The sequence below is a fragment of the Quercus lobata genome, chromosome 7 (genome assembly GCF_001633185.2).
Source record: "Quercus lobata isolate SW786 chromosome 7, ValleyOak3.0 Primary Assembly, whole genome shotgun sequence".
Taxonomy (NCBI): domain Eukaryota; kingdom Viridiplantae; phylum Streptophyta; class Magnoliopsida; order Fagales; family Fagaceae; genus Quercus; species Quercus lobata.
In genome coordinates, this window is record NC_044910.1 from 966,150 (window position 1) to 983,424 (window position 17,275).

The 17,275-nt window shown below is 35.9% G+C and overlaps 1 protein-coding gene and 1 pseudogene across 7 annotated transcripts; both read right to left on the reverse strand.

The window, feature by feature from the left end:
- Window positions 1-4,483: 4,483 nt before the first annotated feature.
- Window positions 4,484-10,951, reverse strand: LOC115953185 (annotated as a pseudogene).
- A 579-nt stretch (window positions 10,952-11,530) lies between these two features.
- Window positions 11,531-16,006, reverse strand: LOC115952505 (probable galacturonosyltransferase 4). 7 transcript variants are annotated; one of them, XR_004083434.1, is made up of 6 exons: window positions 13,713-15,511; window positions 13,577-13,611; window positions 13,423-13,464; window positions 13,190-13,234; window positions 12,832-13,055; window positions 11,821-11,907 (listed from the first exon to the last, which is right to left on the reverse strand). XR_004083434.1 is itself a non-coding variant. In XM_031069684.1 (3 exons), exons 1-3 carry the CDS (start codon window positions 12,257-12,259, stop codon window positions 11,582-11,584), a joined length of 345 nt encoding a protein of 114 aa, XP_030925544.1. In that variant the 5' UTR covers window positions 12,260-12,811; the 3' UTR covers window positions 11,531-11,581. The 7 variants fall into 7 exon arrangements, 2 of the variants coding, with proteins under 2 accessions (XP_030925544.1, XP_030925545.1); XR_004083431.1 differs by having other exon boundaries at window positions 13,190-13,264; XR_004083432.1 differs by lacking the exon at window positions 13,423-13,464 and having other exon boundaries at window positions 13,190-13,264.
- Window positions 16,007-17,275: the final 1,269 nt, after the last annotated feature.

Below are 17,275 nucleotides of genomic sequence, written 5' to 3' on the forward strand. Positions count from 1 at the left end.
TTTCCTTCCCGGACCAACTGCTCCAAATGGTCCCATAAATTTCTGCAGTTGTCTGTCGTGTGTCCATGGTCCTGATGGTAATGGCAATACAAACTCGGGTTGCGTTTTGTAGGCTCTCCTGCCATCCTGTTAGGCCATTTGAAAAATGGCTCGTCCTTTATCTTCTCCAAAACCTGCTGAACAGGCTCCCGAAATACCGCATTAACGACCTGGGCGTCTGCCGAGGCCGACTGGCCAACAAAGTCCCTCCTTGGTCGGTTGTTATTATAACGATCCGACCTGAAATCCCTCCTCTCCTGAGGGATCATCTTGGCCTTTCCTTTCCCCTGAAGCTGATCCTCCTCTATCCTTTTGTACTTCTCTATTCTGTCCATCAGTTGGCGCACACTGGTAACAGGTTTACCCGTCAAGGATTTCCTCAAGTCGTGATCAGCTGGGAGGCCGGCTTTGAAAGTAGTTATGGCCACAGCGTCATTCTTCCCTCCTATTTCGTTAAACATCTCCCAGTACCTATCCGAATAGCTCTTGAGAGTCTCGCCCTCTCGCATAAACAAGGTCAACAAGGACCCCAGCGGCAAAGGAGTCCTGCTGCATGTAATAAAACGAGCACCAAAAGCCTGGGTCAGTGCTTTGAAAGATCCAACAGAGTTGGCCCTTAAGCCATTGAACCACCTCATCGCCGTTGGACCCAAACTCAACGGAAAAATCTTGCACATCAGGGCATCATCCCTGGAATGAATAGCCATCTTCTGGCTGTAATAGCTTACATGTTCCACCGGATCCGAATGGCCATCATACAGAGAGAACGTAGGTTGATTGAACCGCCGAGGATGGGTAGCATCATCTATGCTTCTTGTAAAGGGTGACCTGGAAATTTGACTCAAGGCTTTGTTCATGGCATCGTTTCCCAAGCAGCTACTAGTTGGACTTTTATGCCTACGCCTATGGCGACGCTCCTCTTCGTAGGAGAAAGTCTCACTCTGTGGAGTTCTCGATCTCCGCCTGTAGCTAGTTCCATCCGACTCCCCGGATGATAGTTCGGAGCGAGGTGGGGAACGCTCCCGTCGTGCATGGCGCAGCTCTCTCTTCAAGTCCACAATCTCACGTTGCAGATCCCCACCATGCCTCGCGTGGGAAACGTGACTCTTCCCGCGTGTATGGCTCCTCGTGGTATGAGTGGTATGTATACTCCCCTCCCGGACTAACCTCCGTTCGGGACTCCTTCGAGGACCACCATGCTGAGAGCCCCTTGATTCCGCCTGGTGCAAGTTGACATCATCCTGTTGCAGTCCCGCTGCGGGATGAAGCAGCTCCACTCCTTCCATCGGAAACGTTGTATCGGAGGTTGTACAAGCTAACACAAGCTCTCCCCACAGACGGCGCCAATTGTAAGGACACGATTTGGTGACGAACCTAAACAGTATTGGGTTCGTACGTAAAAGGCCCAGACAATATGATCTGTAGAGCGTGGGTGTAAAGAACTAGGTTAACTGTGGTATCTACCTCCAAGATTTTCTCTCAAACCCATACAAGGTTTTCTTTCTTTTCCGTTGGTATAATGAACGTTTTTCTTAAGTCCCTAGTGCAACTCTCTCTCTCTCCTCTTACTTCCTTCTCTCCAGTTTTATGTCTGTTCTTCTTTTTCTCGATCCTCCTCTTCATGTTCTTCTTTTAGTTTATATACTCCCCTTTGCGCTCCATCCTCGCCGAACACGTGTAGGTTGTGTCCGGGGGATTTCTTTCTATCCCATCTGGCACCTCCTGGAACTTCCTATGGGCAGCTGTAAGGCTGCTTCCCTACTGTTCAGGTATCACCTCCACATTAATGCGGCCAGAGAATTGGTTGAGAGGTCATTAATGCGGAGGCAGCTATAGTTTCAGATATTTGTTTGCCTTATCTCTTTCATCTTTAGTCGGCTACTCTACCCTTTGAGATGACCTAATTCTGAGATCTGATCGCGGTGAGACCACGTCCTGATCGTCCTCGGACGCGATCGTCCTCGGACGCGATCGTCCTCGGACGCATACTGCCGAGGAGCATGACGTCCTCGGACGGGTATACGGCCTCGGATGGGCCACTGGCCCAACAATCCTCAACCAATTCTGAATCCTATGGGCCTATCAATCGAACGATCCCCACATCTACAATTTTAAATTTATATTTTTCACATATTATCTTGGCATGTACTTTACTATTTGATATCTAAAAATTTTTATTCATTGCAGAATGCTCAACCATTTATCTTTCAATTAGTTTGTATGCAGATATATAAATGTATCAATTGTTTCCTTAAAACTCATAATAAACAATTAAATCAATATTGTCTTAATTTTACTATTTTTTTTTACCAAAAAAAAAAGTTAAAAAAAATTGGTTCGGGTTCGGGTCAGGTTGGGTTGACCCGCAAAAAACACGGGTCGGGTCACGAGTCAACCCGTTTTTGCTTCGAGTCAAAAAAATCGAGTTCAGGTTAGGTATTTTTCGGGTCGGGTCAGGTCAGGTCGGGTCAGAATTTTCTGACCCGTTTTGCCATGTCTAAGCAAGGCATTGGTACCCATAATCTTTAATGAATATATTAAATTTCTATTTATTTATTTTTCTATTATATTATCTTATTTCATAGTATTATTCTCACTGTAAGTTTCTTATATACTATATAATTACAAATTATATTTCAGGAGTTCGACATAGGTCACATCCAACAGAATCTGAACATTGCTCAATTCAAAGTCGCAAATTCCTTCCATAATTCGTAAGCATTCCTTCGTTGCTATTTGGATTAGAATATGTAAATAAATAAATATTTCTATTATTTAATTTGCTTTCAAGTGATGTAATTAAATAAATATAGCACTAAATGATGTAAATAAATAAACATATATGTCATTGTAATTCCAAGTAAGAGATATAAATAAATAAAGAAGTGATCTGTATACTCCCTTGAGTAAATTGTTATGTGTAAAGTTGGGAGATCCATGGATTGGTGTGAGTACATTCTTGTGTATAAAGTTGAGAGATCCATGGATTGGTATGTGCAAGCGTATATTCTTATATTCATGTTTTATGATTCTTTTTCGTAATCAGTAGGCACTGTGTATATTAACATGCTTAATTAATTACAAAATATGGAATGTAATTTGCATTGAAAGGAGTGGCATTAGTATTTGGAATTATAAATTTTTGTTTCCATCAAAAGCTCTTTCTAACTTAAACCAAAATTATCAATAATATATTAAGAATACGTTTAGAGAAAAATGACCCACCAATAATTATGGGCCACTGGTTATCATGTTTGGGAATAATGAGTGTCATTTTTCAAATCCTTCTTATGCCAAAGGAGTCAGAAAACTCTGATTTCTCAACAAGAATTGCTTAATCTACACTACTATCATGTTAATTATTGAATTTTATATTGTTGGAATTCACTCCGATATTGTCCATATAAAAATTGAAGAACATAAATGCAATCCCACAAAAATTATTGGAAAATAGTTTGAGCGGATAACATGAAACGACCAATTATATAATGGAATTCTGTGATATCCCATTAAAATTTGGGATCAAACTTCTAAGAACAAAAATTTAACTACCCAAGAACCAGTGTCCAATTAAAATAATAATAACTTGGTCAATATTAAGATTATATGGTTAACATTTAGAGGTTGTAACTTAATCACAACCCTTTTTAAATAAATATGTGAAAGCAAGTAACGCAATCCCAAAAAATAAAAACGAGTGTCACTTAGAATAAAAAGAGGCACAAAACTTTAAAAAGAACAACCTTCTTCCAAATTTGAGGACAATAGAACCAAAACGATCATTGCATTTGTTAACTAAATTATGCTTAAAATTTAAGAAAAATAGTGCCTCAATATAAATTATTTCACCAATTATTTCCAAACAGCCTTGTTGAATAATGCCTTCAATTTTTTTTTCAATAATATCTCATATTGATCAACTTTGCTCTACATTATACATGCAAAGGGACCAATGAATTTTGATATCCTCTCTTGAATTTAATCATTTTCTAAATTAGATTCAGCTTTGAATTTTTCTTGCACTAATTACTTGCTACTCACTAGAAAAATTAGTGACCATGCTCAAATAAAACCCTATTGTTATAGTCTCATTACATCAAAAGATGAAAGAAAAGATTGTAATTAAAAATAGACAAAATTGTAAATTCCATTTATTTAAACATTTTCTCCCCTACTTTTCCTCCTCTTTTGTCTTTTCCACCACATCAAACAAAGAAAACCTCTCATTTTCCTACATTTTCCCTCCTCCCCCTTTTACATCCAACCAAGCAAAACGTTTAATGGAACTTTTAGAGCCAGCCATTTTTTTAAAAAAAAAATCTGGAATAAAAAATCGCTTATCAATCTTAGAAACAATTTGTAATCAGTGTTGGAATAAAAATCGCAAAGATTGCTATAATACCATCAAAAAACAAAAGATTGCTATCATCTAGTGCATCCAAAATGAAGCATCATTAGCATTGGATGCATATTTTTCATTAAGAATGTGACAAGAACTCACCAACACATGCAAGCATCTGTTAGCTTTGTAATACAACTTGAGTAAATTTGAGACATCAACACAAGAAAGTAGGAGGGAAAAAGGAGGGAAAAAAAAAAGACTAGCATATACAATCGTAATGTTACACCAAAAAGAGAAAAAAAGTGACTAACAACTCAAGACACAGTATTTGAATCAGGGACATCATCAAGGATGAATGGACCAAGTTTACCCGCCCTAAATAAAGTAAGAAGCTTTTTTGATACCATCAAACAAGCTTCTGAGGCCATATGAGGTATCTTAAATGCCTTTTGCAGTGCTTCAAACTACTGCTCTATAAGACTCTCCAAGTCACTCTCATCTTCTACATTACCAATGATTTCTAATAGAGTTAAATACAAAGCACATTGGACTTTTGTGACAAGATCCTGAAAGGAAAAGTGTAAAGAACTATAAATTCAAGAATGACATAAAATAAAACAAGACATCTATAGGTCACATGGAGACCAGCTGATATAAGCCAGAACAATAAGAATTACAAATGGCATAAAAAGTATTGTGCAAAAGAGCTAGTGTGTGTATATATATATAGAAAACTATTTTTGAAAAGCTTGGCAGCTTTTGATTCCATGTAGTGACAAATGTTTGTTCTCCTATCGTTTACCACTAATCCATTTATTCTTTTTCAAATCTTCTCATTGAAATCAAAATATCCACCTCAAGCAACACAATCTTACTCAATGATATTGCAAAACATGTGAATTTACTCTTCCCCAATTTATGTATTGCCTATAAGGCTATAAGGTTCCTTGTAAGTTTTCTCTTGTTTACTTCTAAATCAAATACCATCTTTTTGCTTACCTTGACATCATCACTACAGAACAAGCTTTTATTGTTTGTTCATTTATCCCTAGTATAAATTATTGCCATTCTCTCTTCCAACAATTCTTCACTTTTTCAAAGAATTAACAAAAGAACATTACAGTCACTGAAAACAAAAAAGCTTCTCATCCTTTTTTAAAAAGCCATCAACTGAAGCTAAATAAATAAATAAAGAAAGATCATTTTTTTTTCTAAATTTACTGATCATCTGTTTCAAATTAAGCATGCCATATTTAAAATGATAGTTCATTTACTTTGTCTAGTATTTACCAACATTTCTAGATTTACATTCTCTTTCCTGGTAAAAAAAAAACCCTTCATACACTAAGCACAACAGAATAACTTTATGATGTTCTACATGAATGTCCATAACCAGCAAGTAAAACATGTTATCAAAACTAAAAGCTCTTCGTTCATGACAAGAAAACTAACCGTCCAAAAAAATTTTCTTATGCTGATCATTTGCCATGCATTCAGGAGAATGAAGATGATATTAATAACCATGTAATAATCCTACAACAAGACTTATCATGAAGTTCATTCGGATCTATGTTGTCCCAATAACAAAAGGTTTTAAAATACTTTGGCCATCCTACATAAATTAAGTAAATGAGAACCATCCTATATTACCTCAACGTAAAGCATATCAGAGTCATTTGGTGGCTTCCTCCTTTTTGGCCGAAGATCTTTAAGGTTATACTCATGTTTTTCCCTAGAATCATACCGAATCTCTTCCAATCTCCTGTTGTTCAAATGCTTCCAATGAAGGGCGGTCCCTTAAGTATTTAAAACTGCCAGCAAGTATTGTGCAATACGCTCCTTACCTACCACTGAATCTTTCACAGACCCTTCATGTGAATTTAAGAAATTGATAAGCTTTATTTGATAGAACAAGCAATACAATGTGGCAAAAGTAATTTCATGTTGACCAGAACCAATACCAGCCCAACACCCCCCCCCCCCACCCCCCCGCACACGCAAAACCCAAAAAAATCACATATGAGCAATATTAAAAGAAAAAATAATGATAAAATTCAAAACACCAAGGTTGAAAATTTTACAAGCTGCAGTTTGGGCAACCTGTGTTGGTTGGAGGTCAACAAGAGGATTAAACCAACACAACTTCAGGCATAAAACTTTTAGGCCTCAACCATCATTACTTAAGCTGATCCAGTTAGTTTGTTGCAACCAAATCAACTCCGGTTGAGTAGGGATATGGCTTCTCCTAATAGTGGTTGGAGAGAGGTGGCATTTATTTTTGTCCGTTTACAACAGTCAAGCACTGTTTAGCATATCTTAAACTAAAAGTTAGGAGAAATTATTAGCAAGAGGATGATACCTACAAGAGCTAGCTTCAGTCCTGTCTTAATGTCAAGGATACTTGGAACCAATACACCTGGAGTGTCTAGGACATATATGCAAGGCTGATGTGCAATCTGCAGTTAAAAATCCAATGTCAGCAATTAAACATACAAAAATGTTTGTTAGGGTACTTTTTTTTTTTTTTTACACCTAATTTTATTTGGGTACCATCAATTTATTTTCAAACACCACTAATAAGTTATTGGGTTTTCCCAAATATTTTTTGCTCTATTATTATGTTAATCACAAATGTTTCATATCTCATTATCTAAATTGGGTTATGATATAAAATATCATAAAAAAAGCCCGAAAACTCATGTTTTATCCAATTTTATTATCATATTCTATTTAAAGCCCAAGAATATTTATGCTTGGCAATATTTGAGAAGCCCGTGATTTAAGTCCATGGCAAAACAATTTTATCAATGAAATTCAAATCCATGATCAAATCCCATGATTTAAACCCATGGCAATTTATTTATCTAAAGCTTAATTTTCATTGGAAACATCAAAGCCCAATTCTCATTGACAATATCAAAAGCCCAATTCTCATTGGCAATATCAAAAGCCCAACTTACGTTGGCACTATTTAAAGCTCAATTTTCATTAGCAACATCAAAGTCCAATTCTCATTGGCAATATCAAAAGCCCAACTTACGTTGGCACTATTTAAAACTCAATTCTCATTGGCAATATCAAAAGCTCAACTTGCATTGACACTATTAAAATCCCAAGCTAACTACTTGGCACTATTCTATCAAAAGCCGAAGGTTATTAATACTTGGCAAAATACTATATCATTATTATTTCACTTAAAAGTTCAATAATGAACAATACTTTAAATTCTTAAACATATTATTATAATATTACAGGCTCATGGAATTTATGAATTGTCTATTCTCAAAACCCATGGCAATCATCTTGTAAAAGCCCATGGAAAGTTATGATTGTTAGACCCATGACATTTATTTATTTAATGTTATAAACCCATGAAATACATGGACATCATTTGCATCGTGACATCCATAATATACGCCTTCGACACTCATGGTAAATATTCAAACCCACAAGATCATCATTTAAGTTATGATACGATTATTAGAAACCATAAACATTATTGCAATATGGAATTCATCAAAGTAAATATTATTTACAAAAGTATTTTGAAACTTGTCCTATTATTTCAAACATTACAACTAATTGCCCAAGGGCTCATTGCAAGTATTTATGAAAAACCCAAAAATATTTACTAATAAAAGTCCATGAGGAATGAAAGCCCATGGCAACATGTGCACACAACCTAGCCCATGTGAGCAAGCCCAAGCAAAAAACACCAACATGAGGCAAAAGAGAGTGGGCAAACAACCCTTGTTCATTCCTAACCAAAAAGAGCAACTAGGTACTCATACAAGGGAACCAAGCCTTTGAGAATGGACTAAGGGCTGTCCCATCAATTTTCTGCCACCCTCTGTCTGACATGAATAATGCCCAAGGACTGTCATATCAGCTGAAGTCAAAAGGATGAAAGGACTCCATCATCTTCCTCAAGACTGCACCTCCAGCGAAAGGGGAGCTGAAACCAAACTTCAACAAATTGATGCTATAAATGTTAAAAACATTCAAGACATGATTCATGTACCAAGCCCATGAATCCTAAAGGGGAAAAATTGGGAACATGTGATTTGGAGGGCATAAAGGGATCTCCAGCGGAACCCCCTGAAGTGGATTAAGAATTTGACACCTGGCTGGGGGTGTTGAATCTTACTTCTTAGGAACCAAATCTCAGTTGCAGCATTAGGATTCATTCTTGATACTTGCCTTAATCCCATTGGCTGAACACAATCTCAGCAATCTTAGCATTTAATGCAAAAGTTCTAAAATCCCATCGTTACCCAAAGAAGCAAGACAACCCCTCAAAGTAGATTTTCCTACTTCTAATAAAAAATCCCAGGAAAGTTAAACCTTGATTCGTCACCCTTGATGAGTCATACGTTTTTGGATTCTAGTCAATCAATGCTTTTCTAAATCTCCATTATAAAAATATACACACTTCAGCCCAAGGAAAGGGAAGCCTCTCTAAAAATTTCTGTCATTGACTACGCTCTGTAGAAATTCAACCCCTATTTGCTTTCTTTAAGCTTCCCCAAGCACTCTTGAGCTCACTCACAACCTTTCTCAGCTTATAGTCACCATAACACCAACATTCACCACCTTGCTTACACCTTTCTACTCCATAAATGTCCCATAATTGACCAAGACAGCCACTCCCTCTGAAACCCTTGGTTTGTTTACTACCTTGCTTGTGGTTTAGCTCTCCTTAAGCTCACCACTCATCATCTTCAGCCAAAACTCATCTAATTCCAGATATTCTTCTCACCCCTCTACATAACCACAGCTCAAAAATGTCCTCCAACTAGACACAAACAGCCCATTACTCACAAAAAAAACTTCAATCTCAGTATTAATTTTATCCCACTCACTCAAAATAACTCACATTCACCTCATTCATACCTTATAAACACATACCAACCAAAATCTTAGCTTAATACTTGCTGCACTGAGCTGGAGATCTTTCTCTCCCTTCATTCCATCCTATTTTTCCTCTTTTATTTGTAACTATAAAGCCTTTAATCCTTGTTTAGTATTATTATGATGAAGGTCATAATGTTCTGGAAACTATTTCTTCCCATGGAACCTTTAATTTTTACTTTTTATTTTACGATTGAAGGATATAATGTATATGTAACAATTGAACTTTTCCCTCACATTGATGTAATGATGGCTGAAAGTATAATGAACTCCCCTGATCGAGACATGCAAGGACCCCCATGAGTTAACACATTCCTAAACTTATTTAATCATTGACCATTGGACTGTTTAAATCTGTTTTTTTCTGGACTAAGTGTAATTTTACCCTTACCGCTGGAGGACTGATTTGAACTATGATGCTGTAAAAGGACTAATAATATAACAACACTAACGTGTTTATTATGCTTTATTGTTGTCTTCTTGTTAGGGTGTAGCCTCTATTTCTTGCTTGGGCGGACTTACATCACATCGATAGCCTTTGGGCTTTATTTCTAGGGTCCATCATCGAATTTCGGCTTGGCTACCCCATATTCTATTTAGGAACATCAAAATTTTCCCCTCAACAATGTTCAAATAGAAGTATTCAGCAAAAGATATACAATAGAAGGAGAAAGGTAGCAATAGATAAAAGATAAGTAGATAACATTAAGATTTAAGCCAAATGCTTGATGATTTGGCTTGATGTTCAAAACGTGTCTCTAAATAAGGTTTATGCAACTTATTCAGTTATTACTAACTTTTGATAATTAAACCAGAGGCCTAAGCCTAATAATTTATTCCGCTATAAATATAAACCTACTGAAACATACCAGCTTAAAAAGAAAATCAAAAGTGAAAAAATAAATGAATAAAATAGTAAGCAAGCTAGCAAATCAGAGGATGGGTTTCGGTGTGTGTTGGGGGGGGGATGTTTCAAATGGGGCAAAAATATGATCCAAGTCATAGACTCATAGTAACCTCTGCACTTACCAGTGGTCAAATAATAAAACATGAGTCAAAAATAACTTCCTTGCAAACAATCTATTGCTCATAAAAGTAAGAACATCATCTAAATATTAAGCGATAATGGTCAATCAAACAATTCACAACCAAAACCTACAACTCTTCCTACCAACATTATCAATATCAAGGTCCAATCCCAAAAATCTAGTCTTAATTATTGAATGTTAACAAGTATGAAAAACACATGAAGCTAATATTTTCAGTCTCTTATTACTTTCTAAGTTATATAAACCATAAAACACTATATCAGTTGACCTCGTATCCAGCAATATCTTGAGTAACTCCGAGCAATGGGCCCACTGTAGCTCGCTTCATCTTCTCCTACACTATGAAAGAAAACCAAAGTTGTTATTGTTAAAATAATTTAATAACCTTTTACCATAGTTCCATTTCAAGACAATGACATCCAACCATAATCTAGCAAAAACATAGCAACAACTTACCAAGAAATCGAGACAGTGCAATTTGATGGATCGAATTAATTAAAGCCAACTTGCCAACATTAGGAAAACCAACCACCAAAAAAAGTAGAGTAGGTTCCCTTGAAATCACTTCCCTTAACTTGAACTCCACAAGCCTAAGAAGCTTTCGGTACATGAACCATGATAAGACAAGAGAGAGGACAAGTTACTATCACACTATATAAGAAGAATGGATAATTAATATAGATACATATTTTCATAAGTGGGGCCTTTGGACATCCCATTGGACTTAAGTTACATTAAGCCCTAGTATTTGTAAATTGGAGACAAAATTATGAATCCCACCCAAATGGCCAAGATTTATGTGGTATTAGGTTGAAATTCATGCTAGTGTATGGATAAATGGTTATAAAGCTCTAGAATTTAGATTGATGTTTTTCATTCTGTGTTATGTTTAGGTGCGACACGCATTTTGATAGTTGTCAACCAAACACTAGTATTAAAACCAGACAAGAGCATCATCCATGCAAAAGGATCTAAAATTATAATCATTACCAGCTTTTGCCATCTGTGGTACACTCATGTGATATTTTGCCTCTTCTGTTGATCCAAATCAAAGATATTCATCCCATATGCCCATCCACATGCATGAGGGTCAAAATTCTTTGAGATAAGAGGATTTGAGAAGTTCAGATACCAATCAAAACAATGGAAGCTCTCTCCACAAGTCTCAACAGCACCATTAACATTCCTGCTCAAATCAAGGGACCAAAGGGCAGTGAGATCCTTCTTTACAACAATATCATCATCCAAGAACAACACTTTGTTGAGCTTTGGGAAGGTCTCTGGCAAATAAAATCGAAGATGATTGAGGACAAATAAGTATTTTGGGTTCTGGTACTTCAAATTTGAATAAAAATTGGCTTGATGAGCTTTGAAGTAATAGTCTATCATGGAATGCAAACCCAACTGGTTGAGAACTGGACTATAACTTGCATTTAGCCATGTAAATTCTTCAATGTTCCGAACTTGGATAGAAGCTTTGCCTGGTGGATTTACCAAAAACCACATCCTCATTGTAGCGTAATTTAGCCTATCAGTAACAATGTGGAAAGCATGCTTCGAAGGGTCCTGCCAGGATTCCAAACAATAAATTTGAGATGTCAAACAAAAAATATCAAACATTGAAATAGCAGATAATTAATTAATTTTTTTTTTTTTTTTTGCGAAGTTCGACAAAAGAAAGAGGATGTGGGAGTAAGAGTCTTAGAATAGCCATTCCAAAATTTCTTTCTTAGCAATTAAAGGAAATAGCAAGTATATCAAGAGTGAAAATTACCTTAGCATATGTTATAGTTGAGTTTATAACAACTGCTGCTACTAATACGTTATCAGAGAATATTGCATAATGGTACAACAGAGGGTCTCCTAACAAAAAGGCCCGGAGTTTGGCATGGAGACGGTTATTCAAGATAATATGCATGAATCAAAAATAAGAAGTTTGCAAAGAAAGCATATTTCATCAAATGATTAGGATAAAATAATTTAATAACAATAGGCAACAATGATAATGATCAAAATAAATATCAAACATAATAGTTTAACCCCTATTCCAAGGAGATAAGATATAACATGTTAAAAAAAAAATTCAAATACTAAGTCATAATCATTCAAGCTAGGGATGAGCAGTATCCAAGCAATACACAAGATAGTTAGAATGACTTCTTTTTTTTTTTTTTTTTTTGGTTGACTATCAGGACATACTATTTCCAACATCTGAATGACAAGTCCTACAGTAGATTTTTGAACAACATGTTAGATGATGAAACCCACTAACAAACATCAAGTCAACAAAAGAGCACCCCAAGCACGATGAGGAGCATAGAAGTATCACAGCATTTATAATGTATACAATTCTATTTTTAACATATAACAGAGCTATCAAAAGACTTTTACAAATAGGAGCAGCAGCAACCAGTACAAATTAGACAATCAAAAAAAGAAAAAAAAAAAAAAAAGAAGCAAGTTAAAGGGAAAAAAGTATATATCATATACCATATTTTGAGTATTTTGAGAGGCATTATCTGATGACTGGTTAGCCTAGTCATCTGCATCAATTGTATCTTCCCCAATGTCCTTGTGAGTGGTTGTGTTAGTATCATGCTCATTTGAGTCATTTGCTTCCTCAAGTGAATCTGTGACCCCCCTGATGAGGTTAGTTCTTTGATCTTGTTCTTCCTCATCCGTCGTAGATAATACTCTGGTAGACCTTGATTCTACTATATGCATATATAAATGATAATATTACCAAGCAGAAAATTATAAGGATGAGAACAATTGTGCAAATATTGGTTTTAGTAATTACAAAACAAAACAGAAATTAGAACCAGAAAAATGACTTTTTAAGGAGTACCTTGACTTGAAACTGCAATGTGGGTGTCCTGTAGGTCTAAATCATCTGAATTTGGAAGAGATTTGGTTGAGGTATCTGAATAAACAATTCTAATCGGTTTTTTAATGGTAATTGCCGATTTCTATATAGCAAAAACCAAATAATTTGAAGAGTAAAGATCTGAAATTTACTAATCCAACTTAACTAATATGGATGCATCATCAAAGAGAACCCAAAAAAGGAACAAGTATTACCTGGGGTAGCACATTTAGACACTCATTATGGCCATTCAAAGTCTGTGTAGTTAACCAAAGATTTAGATTTGCTTAATGAAAAATCAAAATACAAAATATACCCAAAAGAGAAAAGTCCTTGTTTTCAAATAAAAGAAAATTATTTACAACTTACAACAGTTGTAACATCTTCAACAAATTCATCTCTAGCTGCAGAAATTGTAAACCAAAGCAAAGAATGTTCAAATCACCAAAAGAGAAAAAACCCAGAAAGAGAAAACTTGAAACAAATCTAAAAACAAAAAGCTTACAAGAAGAAGAGGTCTTGGACCCACTCGGTAAAATTGTCTATGATCTAAAATTGTGTACATAGATCATAGACAATCTTGTTCCCTCACGAGTCAACACCTGAAAATCTAACTGTCATGCCAATTGCTTTTGGAATTTAGACTCTATGCAAAATTGCTGATAAAATTAAATCCGTCTTCCCATTTAGACAATTTCTTCTTCAAAACTTTGTATATCTTTAATTCATTTGGCTCGAAGTTCTTGGCAGAAGTATCAAATCTCAAATTAGCGGGGCAGAGATCATCAAATAGTTATGGTCCAACGGTTTCCACCAAGCCATTAGGAACATGCTTCTTGTCAAGCACTTTAAAAATCAGTTATTAAATTTCTCATCCTTAAAGACATTGTCCTGTAGGTGATCCATGGTAGAGCACTTAAATGCAACTGGATGGTATATACAAAAAGGTTTTGGTTTTCGAGAATTGCCCCACATATCTTCTCTTTCATCAGCAAGGGAGACAACTTGGTCACCATGAAGCTCACAACTAGAATCTGACAAGGCCATTTGAAGGCCTTCTTAGGAAGAAAGGAGGCAATTGAGGTAGGTGAGGGACAACTAGAAATTCCAAAGATACTTTTTTCTGGTGCAAAAGTACCTCAAGGAACTCTGAGTAGTTGGAATAGGCCAGTTGTAAGAGTTCCATTGGCAGGCCCGCCTACAACCTCCTCAAAGCAACCTCATGCATGCTTGCTGGCGAGCTGATGTCATTAAAAACAACAGAAACTACAGGAGACAATCTCAATTGACCGAACCCACAAGCCTTCAACTTCTCACACAAGATTTCATGAGGTTCTGAGCTAAAAGATTCCGTTGCTCGAGGACCCTTGCAAGGCTTTTTCAATTTTGAAACCAGGATTTCACTTAAACTACCATTCAAATATGCAGAGAGTTTATCAAGTTTCACGGACTTAAATCTTCTAGGAAATTTTAGTCCTCATCGTCCATAATATACAAGGAATTATCTTTAAAATGGAACCGTTTTGTGTGAAGTTCTTTCAACTTCCATGAGGCACAATAGTTTTGTGATTCAAGCTTCCCTGATGACGTAAGTCTTATCAATGTAAAACCTGATTCAAAAGCCCACCTATATGTATCATCCCTCGAGTTTGAATTCCGACAATCTAAATACATTAATATGGCACGGATTATCAAGACTGTGAGCCCATTGCAACAACGGCATCATTGGTTTCCGCACATCACAAAGAACCAACAAACTATCCGAGGCCAATGCAAAACAGAAATCATCAAATCCCGCCATTGTAAACGTAAGGAACCATTCATTTTGAACCGAAGTATACATCCTCAACATCTCAACCTTTGCTAAACAACTCACAGCACACCCACCAAACCTCAAATCGACCAAGAAAACAACATCAAACCGGGCAACAATCAAAATCCTAGGATGCCAACTGATTTCACAGCTCAACCATTTACAATTCCCCGAATCAGAATCAGCATCCCACGATACAGGCAACTTAGTCCCTCTAAAATGCGCACTAGAGTTGGAAGTCCTACTTCTTCTAAAACAAGACTCCAAATCAAACAAGAACAAAGCACCACTTTCTAACAAAACTACACTCTCCGCGGGTACATGTGGACTCCAACAAGCATACACAACAGAACTAGTCTTAAAAACCTTAGAACCTAAACAAGAAATTCTGGGAAATTTACCAAAATTATGAATTTCCTGAACAACAAACCAATGCACAGAGCACAATGTAGAAGCCAACAAATACCCAACAACAATGGAATGATTATGATTATTACCTGGTACTTTTGCATAAAACGTCATCGTCAGCATCCAATTAGCAAGAAGCCGAGTTGGTCGGAGCTGGGACCGGTGGGGAAGAAGAGAAGGAGGGAGTTTGTGGGTTTGGAGGAAACGTGGTGGTGGGTTTGGCAGAGACGGAGAGGAGAAAGAGAACAGAAAGGGTTTTGGGTTTTAGGTTGAAGAAGAGAGGACCCAATATGGGTTTTGATGATGAGTCTATGAGGAGAAGTGGAGGTTTGAAAACTGATGATATTGGGAAAAGGGTTTTCTGGTCTGCCGATACTTCCATTTTTCACTCACTTTTTACCCAAAACTATACTTGGTCGAAGAAGCTGGAGCTGATGGAGGAGTGATCTGTATGTTCTCTTGAGTACATTCTTGTGTATAAATTTGAGAGATCTATGGATTGGTGTGTGCAAGCATATGTTCTTATATTCATGTTTTATGATTCTTTTTTGCATGCTATAAGCAATGTGTATATTAACATGCTTAATTAATTAGAAAATGGGGTGTAATTCTCATCCAAGGGAGGGGGATTTGTATTTGGAATTATAAATTTTCATTTCGATCATAAGCTCCTTCTAACTTAAACCAAAATTAGCGGTGCAGTTTTGTTCTGTACTCCCACCAAAAAAACTTAAACCAAAATTATAAATGATATATTAAGAGTAAGTTTAGAAAAATGACACATCAATGATTATAGGCCGTTGGTTCTCAAGTTTGTGAATAATGAGTGTTATTTTTCAAATCCGTTTTATGCCAAAGGAGCTAGAACACTCGAATTTCTCAACAAGAATTGTTTTAATCTCCACAGCTATCATGTTAATTATTGAATTTTATGTTATTAGAATTCCCTCTATTTATATCGAAATTGAAGAACATAAATGCAATCCCACTAAAATTATTGGAAAAAAGTTTGAGGGGATAACATGAAATGGCTAATTATATAATAGAAATCTCTAATATCCCATTAAAATTTATGATCTAACTTCTAAGAACTAGAGTTTGACCATCCAAGAGCCAGGGTCCAATTAAATAATAATAATTTGGTCAATATTAAGATTGTATGGCTAATATTTACAGGTTCTAACTTAATCACAACCCTTTTTAAATAGATATGCCAAAGCAAGCAATGCAATCCCAAAAGAGAAAGATGGGTGTCACCTAAAATCCAAAAGGCACAAAACTTAAAAAATAACAACATTCACTTTTTCAAAAGCTAATTTATGCTTTCTTAAAAGCTAATTTATGCTTCAAATTTAAGAACACTAGAACAAAAACGATCATTGCATTTGTTAACAACTAATTTATGCTTAAAATTGAAGGAAAATAGTGCCTCAATATGAAAAATTTCACCAACCATTTCCAAACAGTCTTGTTGAATAATGCCTTCAATTTTTTTAAATGATATCTCATATTGATCAACTTAGCTCTGCATCATACAAGCAAAAGACCAGTGAACTTTGATCTCCTCTCATGAATTTTAATCATTTTCTAAATTAGATTCAGCTTTGAATTTTTTTCGCATCAACTACTTGCTACTTACTAGAATAATCAATGACCATGCCAAAATAAAACCCTACTATTATACTCTTTTTACATCAAAAGATGAGAGAAAAGATTGTAATTAAAAAAAGACAAAATAATAAATACCACTTATTTAAACATTTTTCCCCTACTTTTCCTCCTCTTTTGTCTTTTCCACCACACCAAGCAAGTGAAGTCTCTCATTTTCCATCCTCACCCTTTTACAC